At 38.6% G+C, this 22,678-nt stretch overlaps 1 protein-coding gene across 2 annotated transcripts; it reads left to right on the top strand.

Annotated features, from left to right (window-relative positions):
* Nucleotides 1-17,399: 17,399 nt before the first annotated feature.
* On the top strand, nucleotides 17,400-22,134 carry slc26a10 (solute carrier family 26 member 10). 2 transcript variants are annotated; one of them, XM_033969603.2, is made up of 18 exons: nucleotides 17,400-17,812; nucleotides 18,133-18,243; nucleotides 18,317-18,474; nucleotides 18,568-18,732; nucleotides 18,793-18,945; nucleotides 19,202-19,284; nucleotides 19,369-19,516; nucleotides 19,595-19,708; nucleotides 19,947-20,024; nucleotides 20,113-20,208; nucleotides 20,464-20,570; nucleotides 20,648-20,717; nucleotides 20,976-21,158; nucleotides 21,247-21,301; nucleotides 21,519-21,607; nucleotides 21,678-21,732; nucleotides 21,812-21,918; nucleotides 21,992-22,134. In XM_033969603.2, the coding sequence occupies exons 1-18, from the start codon at nucleotides 17,548-17,550 to the stop codon at nucleotides 22,028-22,030; spliced, it is 2,076 nt and encodes a 691-aa protein (XP_033825494.1). In that variant the 5' UTR covers nucleotides 17,400-17,547; the 3' UTR covers nucleotides 22,031-22,134. The 2 variants fall into 2 exon arrangements, with proteins under 2 accessions (XP_033825494.1, XP_055078922.1); XM_055222947.1 differs by lacking the exon at nucleotides 21,992-22,134 and having other exon boundaries at nucleotides 21,812-21,979.
* The last annotated feature ends 544 nt before the right edge of the window (nucleotides 22,135-22,678 follow it).

Genomic DNA, 22,678 nt, shown 5'->3' on the forward strand with positions numbered 1-22,678 from the left:
CCTTTTTCCTTCACATTGCTATAATAATACCCTTAAATACTTGTTTTGTTATAGTAATCTAAGTAGGATATATGGGGTGTGTGTTGTTTCTTTCAATACTGTGCCCAAGTTATAAATCTTGAAAGATGTTTTGCTTATCAAACAGCTATTTGCACTTAAAACAGAGCCAGAGCAGCAGACTAAAGAGTATTTAATGTACTTTCTTCTCTCAGCTCTCTGGAAGCCTGCCCCCCACATCTCTCCCTCACAAAGCTAATTGATAAAACTCAATCAAAGCAGGCCTTCTCACCAGTAGGCGACATGTCACAGAGGGCTGCACTGTGTGACACTCTCACATGTCAGGGTTCAAGTAGAGGCCACCTCAGATGTGTGGCTTTAATGCAGATTGGGGGCTTAATCTCATTCTGTAAGTCCGCTCACCATTACAATGTTAAAGGTTTAAATCTGGGTTTCTCATGTTAATGGCTGGTTCCTGTCTTTAAAGACCACTGCGTGTTTCTCAGACTGTGATCCTTAAATAAACAGAGGTCAAACAGGAGACAACTTGAGCCAGGCCTTCATTAATAGAAGTCAGATCATTGTTTTTAACACATGATGGTAAAGGAGGGTTAAAACTATTGACAGACATTGTTCCAGAGAAGCTACGATGGGGAAAATTAAAACATAAAATATAAACTATAGTTAATCCAAAACTGTTGCTGTAGTTAATCCATACTCTCTTTGGAAACAGCCCATGAAGACATTTAACAGATATTTAATGTCATTAAAAGTTCAATGTTGATTATTAATAAGATGTTGCACTCATCTTTAAATATACATCATTAGTTTTCTGTTACGTGTATTTTCTATTATATATTTCTGTATGGTTGTTAATGCGTGAATTGAATCTTGTCTCGACTATATCCAAATAGGTTATAGTTCCAACGATTCGGAAGAATTCTGCAATCATTCATTACATATTAATTTTATGCAATATTGCTCTATAAATCTTGCCTCTTTAGTTTGTGAATAAATAGAACACAAGCTTCCTATTCTGGGATTGTGATCCTCAGTTGTTGTAATAATCAGTGCAGTGTAAATGCTTTGTAACGCCTCTAGCTTTTGGTGCAAAAACAAACAATTTATGTGAGCAAAGCCTGCCGACTGAGCTCCAAATAAAACTGCATTGATTTCTAAATGATTCAAGGCCTCATGCAAATGTGAGTACATATGATGTAACCCACAGAGCGATGCAGACAAGAGGAAGAGATGAAGATTTGGAATGAAGGATGCTCCCTCTCAGACGACCAGAAGACATGGACCGTCCTGTGCTGCCGAGGTAGAGGTGCAGCGTGTCTTTGGTTTATTATGGAGCAGAAGTTGTTAATTACCCTGATTCTTATTTCCTGTCCCCTCTCTCCCCCGCCCCTCCCCCTCACTGCCTCCCAGATGAGTGGCTTTGAAGTGCAAAGTACTCTCTCCTCACTTTGAACTGTGAAAACAATGCTCATGTGGTGCTGCTTACCTTCCCCATGTTAGCTCATTTAAATAGACCTGGATACAGCTTCTCCAGTTTTCAAGGGAAAACTCATTTCCAGAGAAAGAGGTCCCTGTGTTCATTAAACAGCTGTTGAGATGGCGGCTAATCACCCTCTCCACCGTCACTCTGGCATATTCATACACACACATGCACACACTCACACACACACTGCCAATGTGAAGACATACCTCAGATCTGACATACAGGCAGACAGCAGAAAAACAAACAAAAAATATACATGTTATGGTCGAGGTCATAGTTGGACCAGCTTTATGTTTTTATTTTACTCATGATATATGATATTATAAATACTCTACTACATTGAGAGCTTGTGTGTCCTTACTGATAAAATGAAGCGCTCTCAAGTCTCAGTGTGTGGTTTACAGATATTACCCATATTGTAATACTAATGCATAAGGGTGGTTCATATTACCAAAAACAAATATCTGTAGATCCACTTTGAGTATTATCTCGATGATGAATTTTAGACCATCAGAAAAAATTAAAACATGTCTGTAAATGTTGAAGTATCACTGTGAAAAGTGGATGAATAGTAAAGTTAACCAACCATTTCTTTCAATCATGTTTTCTTTTTCTTTTCTTTTTTTTTTGTAATCTGCCAGTTTTAAATATTTTTTAACATGATATTTTAACATGGGGTCTTGATATTCTAATTTGACATATCTCCAAAACAGCAATTGCAATTATACCATGCATTTTTCGACACATCTGCTCATACTTATTCTGGCATTTGTTTTGTTTTTTCATCAATTTTACATTTGTTATTAAGTCATCTCAACTGGAGAGAAAGTAAATAAAAAAAAAACTCTCAGTCAAAACTGATTTTCAGCCATTTGTATAAGCTGTATTAAAAGCTTTGTTGCAAATTCCTTCAACCTCTTACCTGCACCTTCATAGATTTTTTTCTTTATTTGTTGTGTGCAGGTTAACAAGGTCTCCTCAGATATTCATACCTCCAGTCATACATTCTTTTGTTTACAGTGCTGAGTGGAAGCCTCAGTTTTATTTATTTATCATTGTTTATACAGGGAGAGCCCGATGAGAGCACTCACACAAACAAAACAAATAAGTACATAAATCCATTTAAAACATTAAAATACGGGCAGGTGTGATTCCACATGCTTTTCACCAGGTTATTAAATTGCATTTGTAGCACCAAAGTATCAAGTTTTGCATGTCCTTGAAATATATTCCATTTCTGGGAAGCAAAATAACCAAAAGCTTTTTTTTTTTCCATTTCATTTCTGGTGCAGCCAGTTTTTAGGCTTACACAACCATGAGATCTTGTATTAAAAGTTCCCGTAAACACATATAAGCCTGAACTTGTGTGGCCTTTGTCCCAGCCAACTGGTAGTATTAGTGCAGTCATTATGTGAATCTCTAAAGCTGAGCACTCTCATCATAGCATATGCGAGAGGCTCAAGTCAAGCTGTTTTTATCATGCCTCGGAGGCAGTTTAAAGGCCCATACACATCACTAAATTGTCCCAGCTGTCTTGACCATCTGTAGAAAAAGGGCCGGGCATAGAGCCTTTGTACTGGTGGCCATGTCAAAAAGCCAATTTTACAGCGGCGCACTCACTCTACGACCTGCGTGTGACAAATGAGGCCTAATGGATGAGACAGACAGCATGAAGGAGCCTGCTGCTGCTAACTCTTAACTAACAGGACAAGATGGACACGCATTACCATAACACTCACTGTACTGGGGTAAAGGGCAACAATACCAGCTGGACTTTACTGGGCCACTCTTCTGCAGCTCATTCACAGGCTCTTTCCTGTCCCCCACTGTGTGCCGCTCATACTGACTCATACTGGTGTTGTCATGATACTAAAACGGCAAACTTTTGATACAAAGGGTCAGGCTCTGTACTTGATACTGATTCCAATACCTCATGTTAATAAAAAAACACAAATATAACAGAATGTATTTCAACACTTCTTACTTTATGTTACCATGCGATCTTATACTAGTTCTGATAAAACTCAAGACTATTTTAAAACTGGTCAGGAAGGGTTAATCTTTTCGTTTTCCTAGCTTTAGTCTGGATTAGTATGTCATTTCTATACTAACACTTACTCATAACAACTATACTGTAAAACTGATGACCTCTGATGACCAGTAACATCAATCCTTAGTCTTTTAATCGATCAATAGACCATGTTTCATTGAGTTTAATCTGCCTGTTCCCTTTTACTTCTCTTTATAAATGTTTTTGCTTGAACCCCCGTGCAGATGTCGTCTTGTAACTGCAGTTTGTGGCAGTTACAGAGAGATTGATCTTTAGCTTTTGCCACGCCCCCTTTATAGCCAACTAATCAACCATCAGTGCATGACTTTAGTCGAAAGAATGCATTTCATTGACTACATCCCTAATCTCTGCAAATCATGCGTACAAAAGTAACAGACTTTTCAACTAAATATTTGAAAACTGGTTTTTAAACCCACTATGACACTGTGATATAATTAATACATCAGGGAAGAAGTACAGATGTGTTCTAATTACCTCTGAAACAGTCTCCGAGTATGAATAAGATCTGAAAACCTGTACAGATTAATGTTATCCTGTTTACATATTTCAGGTCATAGAGTCTAGATTAACTTTTGCACTGTCAAATGAACATGATTTACTGTATGTACTTACTTAAATTCATCCGATTACATAGATTTTTCAGAACTGGAAAGAAATGTAAGAAGAGGTGACAGAGGGTCTACTAGGTGAGACATATTTTATTTACCGGTAGTTCATATTAAATATAGTGTTACAACTTTTGAGCTTTCAGTCAGCTCACAGCGGATATGTTTCATTCATAAAAACGTCAAAGATTACAATGAGTTGCTCTTTTGATTCCTCCTCTGTTTTCCAGGCTCACAGTGGAGTTTAAACAGATCCCACCCCTGTAGTAGATTTTGGGTGTGTGAACGGTGAAGAAGTGTAATTATTCCCCGATCTCATGTCCATTAGCGTGTACAAAACCCCAAAATCTCCAGTCTTGGGCAAATGCGGGCAGACGGCACGCATCTCCACTTGTCAGAGAAAACTTTTATCAATATCAAGAGCACTTGAAGTTTGTTTGCATTTTGTTTTCCAGCACTCTTAACAACTTCAGAAGTCAGATCACAGGAGTGTGTGATCAAAGCGCTTCGTGGTTAGTTCTGGAAACACAGGAGTGCTACGCCATGCTTTGATACTCCACATCAATATTTCAATTCAACAATCACTTGACATGCACCATACTCCCAGAGACAGAGAGGAGAGAGAGAGATGAGGAGGCAGACAAGATGGAGGGAGAGGCACATGGAAGAAATCCTGGGCTTTATTGGAACTTTCAGAACTCTGGAAGTTCTACAAAGAAATACACAAAAGTCCTTTATTAGACAAAACATTTTAGTATTTACTTATTCAAGGAAAAGAAAGAGAATGAAGGGATCACTTTTGATGTGGATCCCAAAGAAATGTTAGGGACTCTTTATTTATTTTTTTATTTTTTGAGAAAGACGCAGATCTTTTGTTATTTGTTTTAGGACCATTGTTATTATAATGCTATTGTGGTGTTTGGTTAGGCAGAAAGAACATCAACACTGAACTAGAAAATCTTAAACTTTGAAACCGTACTGTGTGTATTTATTGTTGGAAACTAAGACTTGGGATTTCAAAGCTTTCACTGTAAACTGCATGTATTTTCTGATAGATTTTGTGCTTCGTAAAATTATATCTAGTCTGTAAAAGATTTTGTGACTACTTTTTACATAAGTTCAAACCATATACAACACTATGAGGCAAGGTATATATGCACTCAGTAACACCAGCTAGGCTAAAACACTTGTCATCGAGCGAGGAGCAGAGGAGATGTTTCATGTTTTATCAAAGCAGCCTAGTACAGGAAGTGTGAGGTGATAAAGAGTAATACAGTCCATCTGCCAAATGTCACTTTCATGCTGCTTCAGAATCATTTCATCATCAGGATACAGGATATGACACACTTTGAAGGCTGCGGTCTATAAAATATGGGGTTTGATCTGGAAAAGAAGACGCCACTTGTAGCAATGTTATGAAAGATGGGAAGTCAATCAAAAGATAATTTCATTAAAAGTGTCTTTGCTTTAGCCACATGAGAATGACATATCTAAATCTGTGTAGGTGTACTATATCACATTTTCCAGCAGTAAACGTGCCTATCTTTCCTTTATTTCATTAGTAGTGTTTAGGCCTGTGTCGATTATTAAAGTATCGTTCAGTACATGATAGATGGAGCGATATATTCTGAAGCTCAATATTTATCACGTGTACATTTTCTTTGCATTTTTCTTTGCATTTGATTTTTGTTACTTTAACTGTAATATTATACCATAATATTTGAGCTGTAGAAAGTTGAATACGTATATTTTATGGCTAACTATTGGTTCATTCTGCTGTTTATTTGTTGCAGCTCAGGGCTTTTAATGATTCTGGCCATTTAAAATCTTGGTGTAGTAGAATTATCTTGGTTTGTTGTTATTATGTAAGTGACATACAGTAGTTTCAATATTAATAAAGCAATATATCATGCTACAATTATTATTATTGTTGGGGTTTTTTTTGTGACAGGCCTAGTGATGTTTTATTGCTCAAAACATACATTCTTATTGTGAGTGGGGTGGCCTCTCAGTAGATTTCACCTGTAACCTGGCTTTTCTACATATGGATAGATAAGTACTCAGTTTTGTTACTTAAGTAAAAGTACAGATAGAACATAAAAAAATAGTATCACCTGAAAATACTCTACTTAAGTAAAAGTATTAAAGTACCTGCTTAAAAATGTACTTAAAGAGTAAAAAGTAAAAGTATTATATATAACACATATTTTATAAGGCTGCAAATGTTTTGATTTTGCTACAGATTTGTGCTGAATTTGGCCTTTTTTTTTTTCTTTTTTTTTCTTTTTTTTTTGGGGGCAATTTTAATTATTAATTTTTTCTTTGCTCAAATTATGAAGTTGATAAAACAAAAAAATGCCTTTTCAGCAGGTGTCAAACAATTACGACAAATAATTTTACTTTTTAGTCGAGTAAAGAACAATGTAGTGCAGTAGAAAGTGCAGTGCTCTCAAATGTAATGAAGTAAAAAAAAAATCTACTTAAAATTTTGTATTTAACTTATTTATTTCATTACATTCCACCACTGAATATTATTGTCACCTTAAAACTCTATTCCACATGAGATGGATCCAGTTTGGTTTGTTCATGCTCAAAGTAACCTCTCATGCACACTTCTGCACACACTTTATTTTAATCCATTTCCCAGCCCATTTAAAATTGATGATAACTAATTTACTGGGAATTGTTTACTCACAGGATTTGCTGTGTAAATTCCCTAAAAAGATGAATTCCCTACAATATTGTGTCTGTCTGCATAGTGCCACATGGAATAAATAATAAAAAGGCAGACAAAGGAAAAATAAACAGTGGTATGATCAGTGACAGAGCGTCTTCACATGCGTTTACACCGCTCTGAACAAAGGGAAAGAATTAGCGAGGACACTTGACAATAATATTAACAGAACAGGGGTATTGTGGTGTATGGGACCAGTGCAGGCTGCTATTAGAGTCTTGTACAGAGTGGAGCGGGGCGCACCTGTCACATGAATATATGCCTCTGATCTAACACCGCATGAGATCAGGTGGGACGACATACAGTAGCATCCACAGGCAGGAAAATATAACGCAATTAATTAAAACTTCATTCAAACTTAATGCAAAAAATGCCAATATCTAAAAATGGTTCTACACTGGTAAAAAAAAAAAAAAAAAAGTCTGCCGTCATAAGTTTTTAGATTTTTTTTACTGTTTATAGTTTAATATTCAATTGTTTATTTATTCTATGTATTTGTTCTTTAGTTCAAAATGGTTAACTGGTTGAGCAAATGTGTCACGAAGGAATTACACAACCCAATAAAAGAAGACAACTAGTTTAAACCCACAGGTAAAGTGGCAAATTTTTTTGGTTTTTTTTGTGTTTGTTGTATAATGTTACCAAATCTGTTTAAACAATCAGAACATTTTAATAATAGTACTTTATCCATAGGTTTCAGAGTTATGAAAAGTTTGTATTCTTGCCATAGTAAATAAAAACAATATTCTTTTTAATGGTCAAATGCCTTGAAAATAGCTCCTATAATATGAATCTAAAACCCATATATAGATAGCGTGCACTCCGAGAAAAGTAGGAGTAGTGCAGCAGTAGTGTTTAAGGCCCTGATACAGACACACACGACTACATGAGCTGAGCAGTTCTCCTGTAGATTTATCTGTAAATGAGTTCTTCTGGTGCCACATGACGTTAGGCCTTCAGTCAGATGAGAGAGAGTAATGTGAGGGGAAGTGTCACCCTGTCTCCGCCACCCATCAGCCCTGTGTGTGTCCTTGTGTGTGTGTGAGTGTGTGAGAGTGTGTGTGTTCATACTGAGCTCAGAGGAAGAGGGGGTGGGGCCAGAATGACATGCCGCCTCTTTCATCTAACTCTGCTGGTATAATGTACACCACAGTAACTTTAATTGATGACTACTGATCAAATACGTGCCTTTGAAAATAAAATATTTGGGATTGTTTTTTTCCACTTCAGGAAAAGTGCAAAAGGAATTCTTAATGCACCTGATGAGATGTTCAGATTAGTTTTGTGACTGTAAACTTTGCCATAGTATTCTTGCATTCTCCTATTTGAATTTGTAGTAACTTGTGATCTGCGCTGTTTCAACTTTAACTTGAATACACTTCCTACCACAGACACTTACACACCTGGTTTGGGCCTGCTTTGTTGCTCTGGAGACACAGACCTGAGCATCACTGTCATTCAGACAAACACATAGTGACAAGTCAGCCTTCTCCATGTCAGCGGTGGGCTCCTCTGTGGAACCTGGATTCCGCACTTTTCCCAGTGCTCAACAGAAGGCTCTGCTTTGCAAAACAAACCAACAAACAGCCAACCTGAAGTGTGTGATGAAAGAGTAAACAACATGGCTGCTCTAACATGCCCCACAACCATGATGCTTCCTAAGTAGGTTAGCACAGGGTAACCTCAATTAACACATACTTGATTGGAGACAGAAACTGATAGGACGTCCCAATGGTGGAGACTGACCACTTTTCGGACCTTGGCCTTTGTGAAATCCAGTGGGGTCTGCTCTAATGCCCCCGGGCGTGTACAAAGGAGTTCATTATCAAGAAAAATTGCTCAAGTCAATCTATTGATGTTGCCTAACTAATTGTAAAGCAGGGGGATTCAAAAGCAGATGTTGCATTTCAAAGCTGTTGTGCACGAGGAGACAGGTTATGATTTATGCTAAAACGTGTGGCTTCAAAGCGGTGAACGTTGCTTCTAAACAAATTGAACAAGTCAAGCGCTATTCACCCAGGACCACGATGGGAGCCCAGTGCGCGCAGATCAGAGGAGCGCGCCTGCCGCTTGTAATATCACTCAGCAGAGGAGAGAGATGGGTGGAGGGGGTCCCAATGGGGTAGAAGGAAGCACACAGGGCTAATGCTAACGCCGGTGTACGGATACGCAGCTGCAGCTACACCTGTGCAGCCCACCCTCTCGCTGCTCTCCCCTCCCGGTACAGCGCGCAGGGGTGGGGGCATCGGGAGACTTGACACCCTTTCCACGGATGGTGCTATTATTTGGGAGGAGATCTAAGAGTTGGGAGAAGATGCGAGGCCCATGTCAACATACTGATGCAATTTCAGTAAACATTGATAAAGCTTGCTTATTTGTTGGGCAGATTGGTGGATGGGGGGAGTCTTTATGACTGTTGTCTACTCAATCAGGGAGCTTGAATGAAATTAAGCCTGAAAATGCATAATATCTAAGTCCACCAATGTTCTTTCTGTTGAGTTTATAGATTTAGAAGCATAGAATCAGCTTACAATTTCTACATTGAAAAAAGACGTTTTAAACTTGTAGAGAATGGGAAAAGGTGGTACTGATGCTAGATTAAACATTACAGGAGTACACCTTACACTGTCATCCCCATATGTGTAAAAAGAAAGAATGTGTGGACTTCTCTTATAAGTCGTTTTCTGTCTGTTTTCTTTCAGTTTGATGCAGCCTAAATTGGGACGGGAGAAACGAATTGCTAAATTTTTAATTAACTTCATAACATCTGCACTTGTGCTTTGAGAGAGCAGCGAGATTTCCTTTTAACCTATTCCAGCACATTTGCACACCAAGGTAAATCTTGATGCTGGCACTCTTACAGAAAGGAAAGGGAAAAAAATCAAAAATGGAAATGAACTCTCACTTGTGTGCGCAGATCAAAGACGGAGAATTATTCAACTTTTTGCCATTGCTTGATCTGAAGAAAAGAAGAGGCGAAAGTAGGGATGATCTAGATGAATTGATTTCTTTGGGTTATTTTATGGGTGCACTTTTTATCATAAGATGCAATTACTTCATATGGTGGTTTGGTTCTGCCGTGTTTATCTCGTGTACTGAATCTTAATACATCTTTGTACAACTGTTCTTTGCACTGAAGTTCATTGACTGTTTTTTTTTTGTTTTTTGTTTTTTGTTAGTGTTTTAATAATCCACTAATTTGGCGTACAAAACTGATTAATTAATGACAAACCCCACTACCCTTTATCTATAATATTCTGTTAATTTTCCAAGGATTTCAGTAATGGAGTCAGTCCTTTCTGATTCAGTACATCAAATATTTAGTAGTTATTGGTGTATGGATTTTTATTGGTCTAGCCTATGACCTATGATCTTGCATGAATTTCTGAATTTTCCTTCACTGCACCTGATATTTAAGAAGACAGTATAAATCAATCAATATAAATCACTATGTACTGAATTTAACAGGATGCATTAAAGTATCTATAACTTGATTTACATTTAAAAAAAATTGCTGGTAATAAGGACAAAAAAATTTAAAGAATTCCCTTGTCTCTTATTTTGTATTCACTATCAGGTCAAATAATTGGTTATTCACGTTTACCCACATAAATCCAATGTTCATATGGGTGAAATTGGAGCATCTCCACCCGCCCCCCTTCTAACCCATCCTGGGCACCTGCACAGGCCATCCTCACTCATGTGCTACTGATACCACTGATCACCACAGACGGCCCCGCTTCAAATCTCCCTTTGATTTACTCCACACAATAGTGTCTCTATGGGAATCCTCTTCGGCCCTGTGCATGTATGTGGGGACTATACCCTGTCATTCCACAAGAGGACACTGCTCTCTGTCTTATACATGTAGTTGGGCCCTATACTAGAAAAATGCACTATTGCAGTAATCGATTAGGCTGTAGCTAGAAAAATAGCACAAAAAAAACCCCCCAAAATCTCTTTTTTTAATATGCTAAATTCACTTCATTTTGAGCTGCATAGTGTACTTTTTTCTTGTCCCACAATGATTTAAATCAGCACCAACAATATCAGTTTTCAAATGTCCAATTACACAAAAATGTAATAAAAAAGTTAATTTAACTTAATTAAATTTTGTTCATTCTGTGTGTTTTCTGATGGCCCCTTACTCTGTCATTCTGGACGGAGTATGTTAACTTAGTTAGCTTTCTCAAACTAACCCGTCAACCCCCCTCATATTTTATTCACACAAAGCATCTGTCATTGTAAATGTAAGAACAAAAAGGCTGCCTTTAAATCCACAGTAATTATCCTCAAGTGGAAAGCGCAGTAAGAGCATGTTGGTGGTGCACAACATTCACAGGAAGTATCTCTCATCATTAGACTCACATTTAGTCAACAAGGAGCAGTTTCTTAATTATTGTCTAATGATTATGTATTTTTTAAATTAGAAACATGTTTTATTTCTATTTTTCCTCTAGAGCGATGCAGCTTTACAGGCTCGAGCTGAGAGTGAATGCAGTCCCAGTCATTTCTTCCACTGAGATACACAGAGTTGTAGTGTGGCTATGGGCTTTGTGTGCATGTGGAGTGGGGCCATCAGATAACACACAGGACAATGGCACTCCAGATCATGCCCGTCCTAAGCAGTGGTGCGGGAGGGGTGGAGCCTTTGGTCCCTCCCTGGGGTGTGCTCAGCCCTGACGGAGCGCACCGCGGCACAGAGTAACGCCGGAAACCAGGCGCTTACGGCCACCCAGCTGGAGCCAGGGCTCCACTTTGAAGACTGATTCAATCTGTTCCTCTGAAGGGGAAAGAGCACAGGACTGAACTTCACAAGTCTCAATATTCTTGTGATGCACTGCATCTGTATTTGTGGGAAACTATTGCAAAGTGAAATGCACTAATGCTAGGGCTGGCATGACCTTTGTGCATACGTCATGTGGTCATCCTCCAGCAACGTACCACTGACCAAAACTCAGTCAATGGGCAGTGAACCAATAACTGTAACGTTAGTTTAATTCTCAATCAATATGTAAGATGTTTAAATGAAACAATAATCATGCTGTGGCCACTGCTGTTATATGCCTCAGATGTGGTTCCGTGATGTTACCATCCATGTGTGTGTGAATGAATAAGTTTAGTATTTTGAGAGAAACCAAGAAACCCACTGTACAGGGATGGTCCCTATTACTCTGTACAGTATTTGTATATTTTTCATGCACTGCATATGAGGTAATTCACTCTGCTTTTGTTTCAGATCTCTTTGTGTATCTGAGTCGGCGGTACCACAGTGAGCCCACGTCTCCAGCCTCCACCCTGCAGCTTCAGGCCGGGTACGTGCCTTTCTCTGTGTCCACTGCTCCAGGAGTTTGTGGAACTCATTGAATAGATGAGTGAAGTTTCTGGGGCAGTGCCAAAAGTCCACTCTGAACACTAATATACAATTAATGGCCACTTTTGTAACCGTAAAACATCCAGAGTAATTATAACCTGGTTTTATTTAGCTCCATTCATAATACCCAAAGCTCTTTACATAACATTTTTCATTCAGTCTCTGTGCTCCATGGTAAGCTACTACTACAGCCAGAGCAGCTCTGTGGCTGGATCCATCTGCATCAACTCCCTCGAAGACCACCACCACGCTCTTAGTCATCCTCCACATTCAAGCAAGGTGGATGAACTATTTTGCCCAAGGACACAAGGAAAGTGTGTGCTGGTCAGAGCTGAACCTTCCAACCTTCTGCTAACAAACTTTTCAACTCTTGGCAACATCTTGATTATTTTCTTCATTGTGAGATGCAAACCATATGTTACAGCAGATAAAGGGATTAGTCCTTATTGAAAATACTATTGGAAACTGTTAGGAAAGGCTGATGGACCACAGATGCAATTTGAATATTAATAATAGAGCTGGGTTTGATTAGAACCTGCCTTATTCATGAATGTTTCACCGTGTCACACCCCACACACCTCACAATTGCTGTCCTATTGCTGACTCAACCTGTTTCAAGCAAAGAGGACACATACGTCAAGCAGTTTGGCTGCACTAGTGACTTTCAAGGGCCCTTTGAATTTTACAAGGAATAACACAACACTGAATAAAAGATTGTCCCATTTCTTTGTGTTCATGAGGCTTACAGACTATAGTGTTAGCGGCAGATATGACAACATTGTTTTGATACTAAAGTGGATTGCAAAAGGAGCCATATGGAATGCCACTAGACAGGAGAAAGTTTAGACACAAAACAGTTCAAGGCTGTGTCACTGTTGTGTACTTACAAAAACAATACTTTGGAATGAGGTAGGAAGTGACACGCCATATTTAGGTGAGCCTGCCAATCCATTTACAAGCAAACAGAGATTATTATATGAACATACTGAAAATAATGGTTTGTGCTACTTGGAGTCAGCATTGATTTTAGTTTTTGTGAAGTTTTATTTAAGTAAGGGGTAGCACTATAGCATGGGATAGCACTGTAAATGCATGGTTTAGGAAGTAAATAGCATGATAACTGAGATACATCTTTTTTGCGTTTGTTTACATATCATTATAAAGGAATTACTAAAATGCGTGCACGTGCCGAGGACCATTTGGTGTAGAAAAAAAAAGAAAGAAAAACTGATAAAAGCTTTTCATGTTCTTCTACATGGCTACAGTAAAGTCAGAGCATGTGGTTTTGTAAAGGCATTTGCCCTCAGTCTGTAATAAAGGCATATATAAGAAATGTATCAGTCTAGACAGACCTGTGTTTTGATAGTCTCCTCAGAGGTCAGACAGGACACCAGCCAGAAAGAGGAAGGTCAAAGGGGAATCCAAAGTCGCCTTTTGTTTTCCAGAGACGATGGACTGGCCACTTTGACCGGGCCATGTATTTTTATTGTGTGCTTCAGTCTCTTAACATAGAATTGGACACATGTCAGAACTATCAGCCCACCCATTCCCCAATGAACCATGCTTTATCAGTCATTAAGATATCACCGAATGACTTTGTTAAGCAGATAAAATGTTGCATCAGGACTTGTCCCTTAGGAGAGCTGGACCCTAGCGGATGCATCCTGTCCCGCCCGGGAGATGCATGACCCAGATGTATGACAAATGGAGCTGATGGTGAGGTGTGGTGCAGGTCATGTTCATCAAGAGAAGACAGGAAATCAGCCATGCTCCAAGAATCACTAGATGCACGCAACATGGTCATAATGTTTAGAATGTTTACACTGTTTCCTTTTTTGCCACAGCTGCAGCTACTACTGTGTTATTCTAACCAGATTTTGCACTATGATGCTTACCTGGTGCACCATCCCCATTTATCATTTATCATTGAGGTAAATAAGGCTAAAGTCTGCATTACAATGAGGTACACTTTATTGTCCCCATACGGAAATTTCCTCCCCTACATTTGACCCATCCTTCAATACTGCTGGGGCAATCTGTGCAGTGTCTGTGGACCCATCTACTGATCAGGACTACCTCAGCTGGAGGATTTTACCTACTAGGTTGATGGGGCAAACCAGAATGCATGGGAGAAACCCACCAAGACACAAGAAGAAGCATGCAAACTCTGCACAGAAAGGCCTGGCAATTGAAGTAAATGAATACAAAGGGAAGTGTGCATCTTGATTATTACAGCAAGGTAGACATCCATGGTGATATTTATAAAAAGATGGTGGGTAACTTTATAGTTTTTAGAGCCACTGAATCTGGAAGCAAGTAGCAGCATTAGTTTTATTAATTAGACACAAGCCTTTGCCACTTTGTTTTAACGCCAGTCTTTCCTGACGCAGTATTTGTGAACACATTTTAGCGTCCCAGAGGAAATGTGTCTAGATAAGAACTATTTTTAATCATTAGGCAGATAGATTACCACTATACTACCACTAGACGAATTTATTAAAAATATTTTCAGTTAAAATGCATTTAAAGAGTGAATGTTGTTATATTCCTGGAAATGTTCATATAAACAGCCTGTAATTAAAAACTTGATTCACTATTGTACTGTCTAATAATAGATACAAGGCACTCTATTAATGCACTGGAAAGGGCTACCAGATACATGTAAGGTCACACACTCTTCAGTCGAACTTTTAACCCCTCATGTTGTGCTTGGGACAAAGAGAAAAATGACAGCAAATTCTTGAACCAGTGGGACCATTTCATTAAAAAGACTAGATGAGTTGTAAAGTCAGTGGTGTTCAGAAAAGAGCAGCCAGCGGAAAGGGATGGGAGAGGAGACAGAGACACTAGGAGCCAGTCTCATAGACAAGGTCACATCCAAAGTAACATGCCATGGGGGGTCAGTACAAGCATCCCATAAAGCAGATAAGGAACAATTCCAGGAACTATAGGCCACATAATGACTGAGCCTCTCCCTGGTCCACAAAAACAGTGCACCCATAAGTCCAGAAGTCACTTTGGGCATGAATGAGGAGGAGGCAGTGGAGATGCAAACAACTTTCTATGGCTTAAGTGTTTTTTGTTTCTTTTATGTAATATAAAATAATTCATATTTGCTGTTACATATTTGTGCATGTTCAAATTGGTACTATACAGCTGTGACCAATGTCATCTTTTGCACCTCCAGTAGAATGACAGTATAACACTATTTTCTTGTAAAGTATCATTCCTCATTACCTGCCAGTTCAAGGCTACCATAGACTTCTCTATTGTTGTTGTCAAGAATGTGACCAAACACCGCAGCACTTTGGATGACATAAACAACACTCTATAGTATTAGCATTTTCATTGTCTGGATTTATGAAGTGTGTCTGCGTTATGATGGGTTTTGTCTAGTGTGGGTGAACACTTCATATCCTCTGTATTCAGAGCATTGTTCCCTTTACCACTGATTAATATCTTGTTTAAACAGTGCGCAGACACACCATGTCGTCGGTGTGTGCATAAATTTTCCAGAGCTGATCAACACAATGGCCCACATTCCTGGCATTTCAAGGAAGTCCCTTATATCACTGCATCTCCTCCACTACCGCACAGACACAGACAGAGAGCTTCTAGGAATAGGACACAAACAACGACCTCATGTGTATTTGTTTGTTAATGCAACAACTAAATTAGCTGATTAGAATTTAAATGCTTTATACAGAGATATTTTGTATTACACTCCATCAGGCCACTATTCAAGTCTACCTGTCACTGCACCTGGGGAACCTGAGTGAGGACGTCAAGATTATTTGGTTAATCGATAATTGTGATTTTTCTGGTCACAATATAATGAAAACGACAAGGATAAGTCTATGTGGCATGTTTGATTTTCATGAGTTTGAGCATGAGAAGTGTAAACTAATTTCTAGTCTAATATTTGGATTATAGATACGGCTACAACACTTATGAATTAATAACTGTGACTAATCGACTATTAAAATAATAGTTGAGTATATTAACCATTATCTGCACTATACAAAGTGTAAAACATATTTCAAAAGATGTTTTATAAGACAGTATCAATAATTACACTTTGATGATGAATATTCTCTAAGCCTTCTGTCAGCATGTTTTACCTTTATCAGTTTACTTGAGAAGTCTCAGAGTACAATAGAAATAATTGTTTGACTAGTCGACTTCTAAAATAACACTGTGTGTGCCAGGAGAAATGTGTTTTGTGTTATTTTTTGGATCTTATTTTTTATTTTATTTTGCTCATGTTTCGCACACAAAAAAATAACTAAATAGGATGCAGTGTGGATGGATGTTTCAAGCCAAGGTCGAGACCCATTCAAACCAAGGTCCTTGGGTGTTGGTCCATGCAACAATAGAAAACAGCGGCACTGCAGGGACTTCCATTGCCTTGTGGGACCTGCGACGCCTGTCAGGAGAGGTTCATTCAAAGGGCTGCCTATACACAACACTTTTCCTCACTTTACCTTTGTTTATGTAAATCTTTGTTAAAGATTTGTGTAGCTGGACTTTTTTTTTTTGTCCAGCTACACACAAACCATGTTTTAAGAGTGTCCCTTGTGTTGACTGCACTCATCCTTCATGAGATGTGCCTTATCAGAGTCAAGTTGTGGTTTGATCCCTGGACCAGGACGCTTTGTGTCATTGGGTTTCATGGGGGTCTCTCCAGACCTAACTCTTAACAGTTTAAACAGATATCCATCCTTCTCGGAAATGAACTCCTTACTCTGGCTGGTTTGAGGTTACACCTTAGGGCCACTAACAATGGCACTTTGATCTGCTCTGACTTCTGACAGTGCTGCACATTGTAAAGCTCAATTGTAGCTCATTTGGCTCGAACCTCCTGCGTAGCCCTCTGGAGAGTACATAATCCTTTGCTCAGATAAGAGCGTGTTGTGAGTGTGTAGGCACATTTCAGCAAGTCTAAATTTACCATAGAACAACAATACAAACACTGTTGAGCAGTAGGACCCAGAAGAAAAGAGAGGGGCAAACTGGACATGCACACCTTTGGTCCAGGAGATTGGAGTTTGAAAAAAAAAAAAAAAAAAAGTTGTTCAACACTGTAACAAAAAAAAACCCCTGAGCTCTGAGCCTTGTCATTGGTTGAGAGTCCGGCAGGAAAGTGCGATGGCTCTTGAGGCCAAGGCAGACCCTCGTATAAATTGAAAGCAAAAGACAACAGTTTACTTCACAACACTGTCTGGATGATGATGCACAAGTACCAACAACTTTAGCGGCATCATGAGCGCTTCTGTGGCCGTGTACCGGAACATCTACACGGAGGACCGCTTCAAACAGGCCTATGGCACAGAGGATGACGCGAGAGGAGACGCACGGCTCCGCGAGAGGCTCACCGGGACGTGCAGGTGCTCTCGCCGAGGGTGCGTCCACCTGCTCAAGGAGAGGGCGCCTATTTTCAGCTGGCTGCCCAGCTACAGGCTCAAGAAATGGATTTTAGGAGACACAGTGGCAGGACTCACTGTTGGGATTCTGCATATTCCTCAAGGTAAGTCACAACTGTATATAAAAGGACAGGTGCAAAAATACTACACGTTAAACGGAGGCCCAATATATTTTATGTCTTTTTAGAAACAATCCTTCACCCACATCAAATACAAATGTATTTGCATTGTATAAGAGCTCATTCTTTGCATGTCCATTATATTTTCAAGGTGTAGCTGTAAATGCTGTTAAAATTATTTATTATTATGAAATGTAGGACTGTTATTTTGCTAAAGGCATTACCTTTTTCTTACGTGTAACACGTCAGCATATTTCTGTATTAAACATATTGGCTGAACTAACTAAGAAAAATGTTCTCAACAGGGATGGCTTTTGCTTTACTTACATCTGTGGCTCCAATATTTGGTCTGTACACTTCTTTCTTCCCTGTGGTCCTTTATATGTTCTTTGGCACTGGTCATCATGTGTCCACAGGTGAGATTAAACATTCTAATGCATTTTATTATGTGTAAGTGCTGTGCCTCACCCTGGCTTTGTGGATGTTCAGGCACTTTTGCAGTGGTGAGTATGATGACGGGCACTGTGGTGGAGCAGCTTGTGCCCACTCCTCTGGACCTGAACTCTTCTTCCTCTGCAGCTGCTGAGTTTGAGGCTCAGAGAATCGCTGTGGCATCGGCTGTGGCTCTCCTTTCAGGAATTATTATGGTGTGACACCACATTCAACAACCATGAAAGTAAATGTCAAGATTGCTGATATTATTATGAAAAAATATTAACTGATTATAAATGTTTCTCCAGCTATGCATGTTTGGTCTTCAGCTGGGCTTCTTGTCCACCTATCTCTCAGAACCAATCGTTAAGGCCTTTACTAGTGCGGCTGCATTCCATGTCACCATCTCACAGCTGCAAAGCATGCTGGGACTGCGACTTCCCCGCCACACAGGCACCTTTTCTTTGTTCAAGGTAATATAGATACTCTCACATAATGGCACAAACATGTCTAATGCTAGGTTGTATATTTAGACTCTAGCAGCCGTGATGAAAAACCTTGGTGACACCAACATGGCAGAGCTGCTGATCTCTCTGGTATGTCTCATCTTCCTTGTGTCCATTAAAGAAGTCAATATGAGATACAAACAGAAACTGCGTACACCCATTCCTGTGGAGATACTAGTAGTAAGTATACTTTACTACTTAATTTGTGTTTCTTTTCAGTGTACATGAAAATATCTAGGGTTTTTGTATTGTGTAGTCATAGTAACATTAACATTAACAGTAAACTACAGCAGTTGCCAGTAGTACTAGAGGTTATAGCCGTGGTATTACTATCACACCTTGAGCTACTAGTGCTAGTCAGTAAAAGTAACAGTAGAGACTGATTGAGAACCAATATTTTGGTATAACGTTATTTATCTATAAATGTATTCCCCAGGTGATCATAGTGACAGCAGTGGCATACGGCTTCTCCCTGGACTCCTCCTACAACATACAGATAGTTGGACACATCCCAGCTGGGTGAGATTACCATAAGAAAAATCCTTGCCGTGTTTTCCATATCCTCATTTCCGGCCATCTCATTCATATTGTTTTTGTGCACAGGTTCCCAAGGCCACGGATGCCTGCTGTGCATGCTTTTCCTGAGATTGCTGGAGACACGATAGCTATAACGTTTGTGGGTTATGCTGTGTCTGTGTCTTTAGCCATGATTTATGCAGATAAACATGGTTACTCAATACACCCTAACCAGGTCAATAACAGCAGCATTTTAACACATTTTTACTTTGTTGTTTTGGAGACTTGACTCACTGAGATTTCTGTGTGACAGGAGCTCCTGGCACATGGCATTTCTAACACAGTGTCGTCGTTTTTCACCTGTTTCCCCAGTTCAGCCACTTTAGCCACCACCAACATACTCGAGAGCGCTGGTGGACATACCCAGGTAGGATCATATCTCATTTTATTATAAATTATGAACTACTCTAAAGATATCAATGTGATACTCTTCTTTGCAATTTATTTTAGCCTTTTAAAATGAAAACTTACTTTCACTTGTTTAATATTTGACTGTAATATATATTATTGATTATAATATATTAATAGTATCTGTGATACTATTATTAGTATCATACTGCTTGCAGAAGATTACAGTTAAACAGTATTTTATGTGTTTGCTCCAGCTGTCTGGCTTGTTCACCAGTTTGGTAGTTCTTATAGTTTTATTGCTGATTGGGCCTCTCTTCTACTTCCTACCTAAGGTATGTAATCATGCTCAGATTATATTAACTTGTTATGACAAGAAAAACAAAGTCATGTAACTGATCGTCCCTGTCTCTGTCCTCCCAGGCTGTCCTCGCATGCATCAATGTCACCAGCCTCAGGCAGATGTTTTTGCAGTTCCAAGAGCTTCCTGAACTCTGGAGAATCAGTAAAATAGACTTTGTAAGGACAATGACAAATTTACATAACATTACAACTGCACATATCTTAATAGAAAACTAGAAACAGAAAAACACAGGAAATATTTATTATGCATAGCCATACCTGTGCTACTGTTATTTTTGTCTGCCTGTCGTTGCCCTAAAACAACAGTGTTTTAGTACAAGACTGTAAAGTACTTTTTGTACTTAGGCTCTTTTGTGTTTATTTGTCTGAAAATAGTTTTAATTAAATGATACATTTTTATTTTTTGTGTAGATGGTATGGTTGGTGACCTGGCTATCTGTTGTGGTACTGAATGTGGACTTGGGTCTGGCCACTGGAGTAGTGTTTTCAATGATGACTGTGATCTGCCGCACACAGAGGTTATAGAAATATTACAAAAGGATGTATGAAGAAGATGGATTTTGTTGTTCTTTATAGTGTTCATTGTTGTGTACAGGGCTGGCTGTTCTGTCCTCGGTCGGGCAAGCAACACAGAAATTTACAGACCTTTGGAAAAACACACCAAGGTTTGATATGTAATTTATTACCTACACCATCAGAGCAAAAATAGTAGATTTTATTGTGCACATCAAAAACTTATTTAAGAACTATAATGCATTTTGGAATATATTTTTATATTAGTCATTTTTACATTTACTAAAGTTTTAATATATCATTCATTCCTTTAATATTGTCTCAGTATTTAAAACTTGTTTTTTTTTTGTTTTTTGTTTTTTTCTACTAACATCCACTGTTTTAATTTTAGTTTATTATGTTGCCTTCAGTGTTATGAAGTGCCGGGGGTTAAGATCCTGACTTATAATGGGCCGATCTACTATGGGAACCGCAGTTTCTTTCGTGAGGAAGTCAGTAAGCTGCTTGGCCTGACTCCAGAGAAGATTCGCAGACGAGAGAAGGCCCAAAAAGCCCTGGAGAAAAGGGAGAGGGAGACCACTGTCAACACTGTGGTGTGTGGTGGCTGCTACGCTACATTTGTTTATTCATTATACACTGCAGATTATCAAAACTAATATTACTGCTCATTACTCATTTTAGGAGAGAGGCGTCACAAACCATTTATTTTCCTCTAATAATGAGATTTTCAAACCTGGTAAGTACATAATATGTTTTTCTTTCTTTTTACAAATACAAAAACCCTCAAATAATTTCACTAGTTTAACTGAATTAAAATATTCTTAAAAAAGATTATAATACAATTAGCCCATTAAAGCAAATATTTTTGAAACTATATTGTGCTAATAACTAGTTTTAGAGCACGTTTTGTGGGTCCTCACGTGTCGCTAACTGTTAGAAACCCTTTTGTGCAGAGACTCCTGAACACGAGGTGCAGATGGTGCTGATCGACTGCAGCAGTGTCATATTTGTGGATGTAGCTGGAGCAAGACTCTTCATACAGGTTTGTGCGTTGTGTTTCTTGAAAGTCTACTTTGAAATATTATTGCTATATTTACTTGTATCTTTAACAGATGTGCACTGAATGCCAGAAGGTTGGAGTGAGTGTGTATTTAGCAAACTGTAATGGTGAGTTCTTCAGAAATTAAACATGTAATTATAATCACATTTTGTGTATTTGCGTATATATATCATGTGATTTTTACAGAAAGTGTCTTAAGGATTCTCACATCCAGTGGTCTGATGAACTATATAAACGCACAACATATTTTTGTCACAGTCCATGATGCAGTAATGTATATTCAACACCAGAGGGTAAGAAAAAATATTATCTATCATTTAAAGACCATTAATTTATTATAGGCAGTGACCCCTAATTTTCTATTAGGAGAAACCTCAAGAAAACACCTCCACAGTTTGGGTATGAGTCAGTTGGTCTGGGGTGAAGAGGACACTCGATAAAAACAGGAGCAGTTTTTTAAAATAAGTAAAGTATGTAGCTCATATGAGATTTTTGATAGACTTTTTTAGATTTTTTGTGTAGAAAAATGTGTTACAAATATATTTAACTCTGATGTCGTTTGAATGTTTCAGTATTTATTTCTATATTTGATATTTGATGTATGTGTGCAGAATATTTATATAAATTTCAACAATGGCTTTAATTTTTTGTATGCATGTTGACTTTGTATTATGCTTGAGAAAGGACAATGTTCAGCAGTGTTTTCCCAATTATAGTTTAACTTTTCAGGGAAACAATAGGCCTATAAATGAAAAGTCAGAAGAAACTGTTTCTGTGGATGTGCGGTGTATATAACAGAGATTGTAACAACGAAAGTATACTAAAGAATGTAAAGCATTTGGCCCAGCAGAACAGAGCAGGGAAGAAGAGATATCTCTCTACCAGGGCCAGGTCTGTAATGATTTAAAACTGCATCACAACTTCAATACTGAACACATGACATACGTCAGATTTTTGTTGATTTCTTTTTGTTTCTACTTCAAAAGTATGTTGTAGTTTTTACACTTGCAGATTGGCCATGAGCCTGTAGAGCAGGTCTGTGCTGTTGTGCTG

The sequence above is a fragment of the Periophthalmus magnuspinnatus genome, chromosome 7 (assembly GCF_009829125.3).
Source record: "Periophthalmus magnuspinnatus isolate fPerMag1 chromosome 7, fPerMag1.2.pri, whole genome shotgun sequence".
Lineage (NCBI taxonomy): Eukaryota > Metazoa > Chordata > Actinopteri > Gobiiformes > Gobiidae > Periophthalmus > Periophthalmus magnuspinnatus.

Excerpts from the sequence above, each read along its gene's own strand:
- slc26a10 (XM_055222947.1), top strand. The coding sequence starts at position 17,548 with ATGAGCGCTTCTGTGGCCGTGTACCGGAACATCTACACGGAGGACCGC. Across the intron at positions 18,475-18,567 it reads TCCTTTCAGGAATTATTATG|CTATGCATGTTTGGTCTTCA; the intron begins GTGTGACACCAC and ends ATGTTTCTCCAG. Across the intron at positions 20,571-20,647 it reads GTGATCTGCCGCACACAGAG|GGCTGGCTGTTCTGTCCTCG; the intron begins GTTATAGAAATA and ends TGTTGTGTACAG.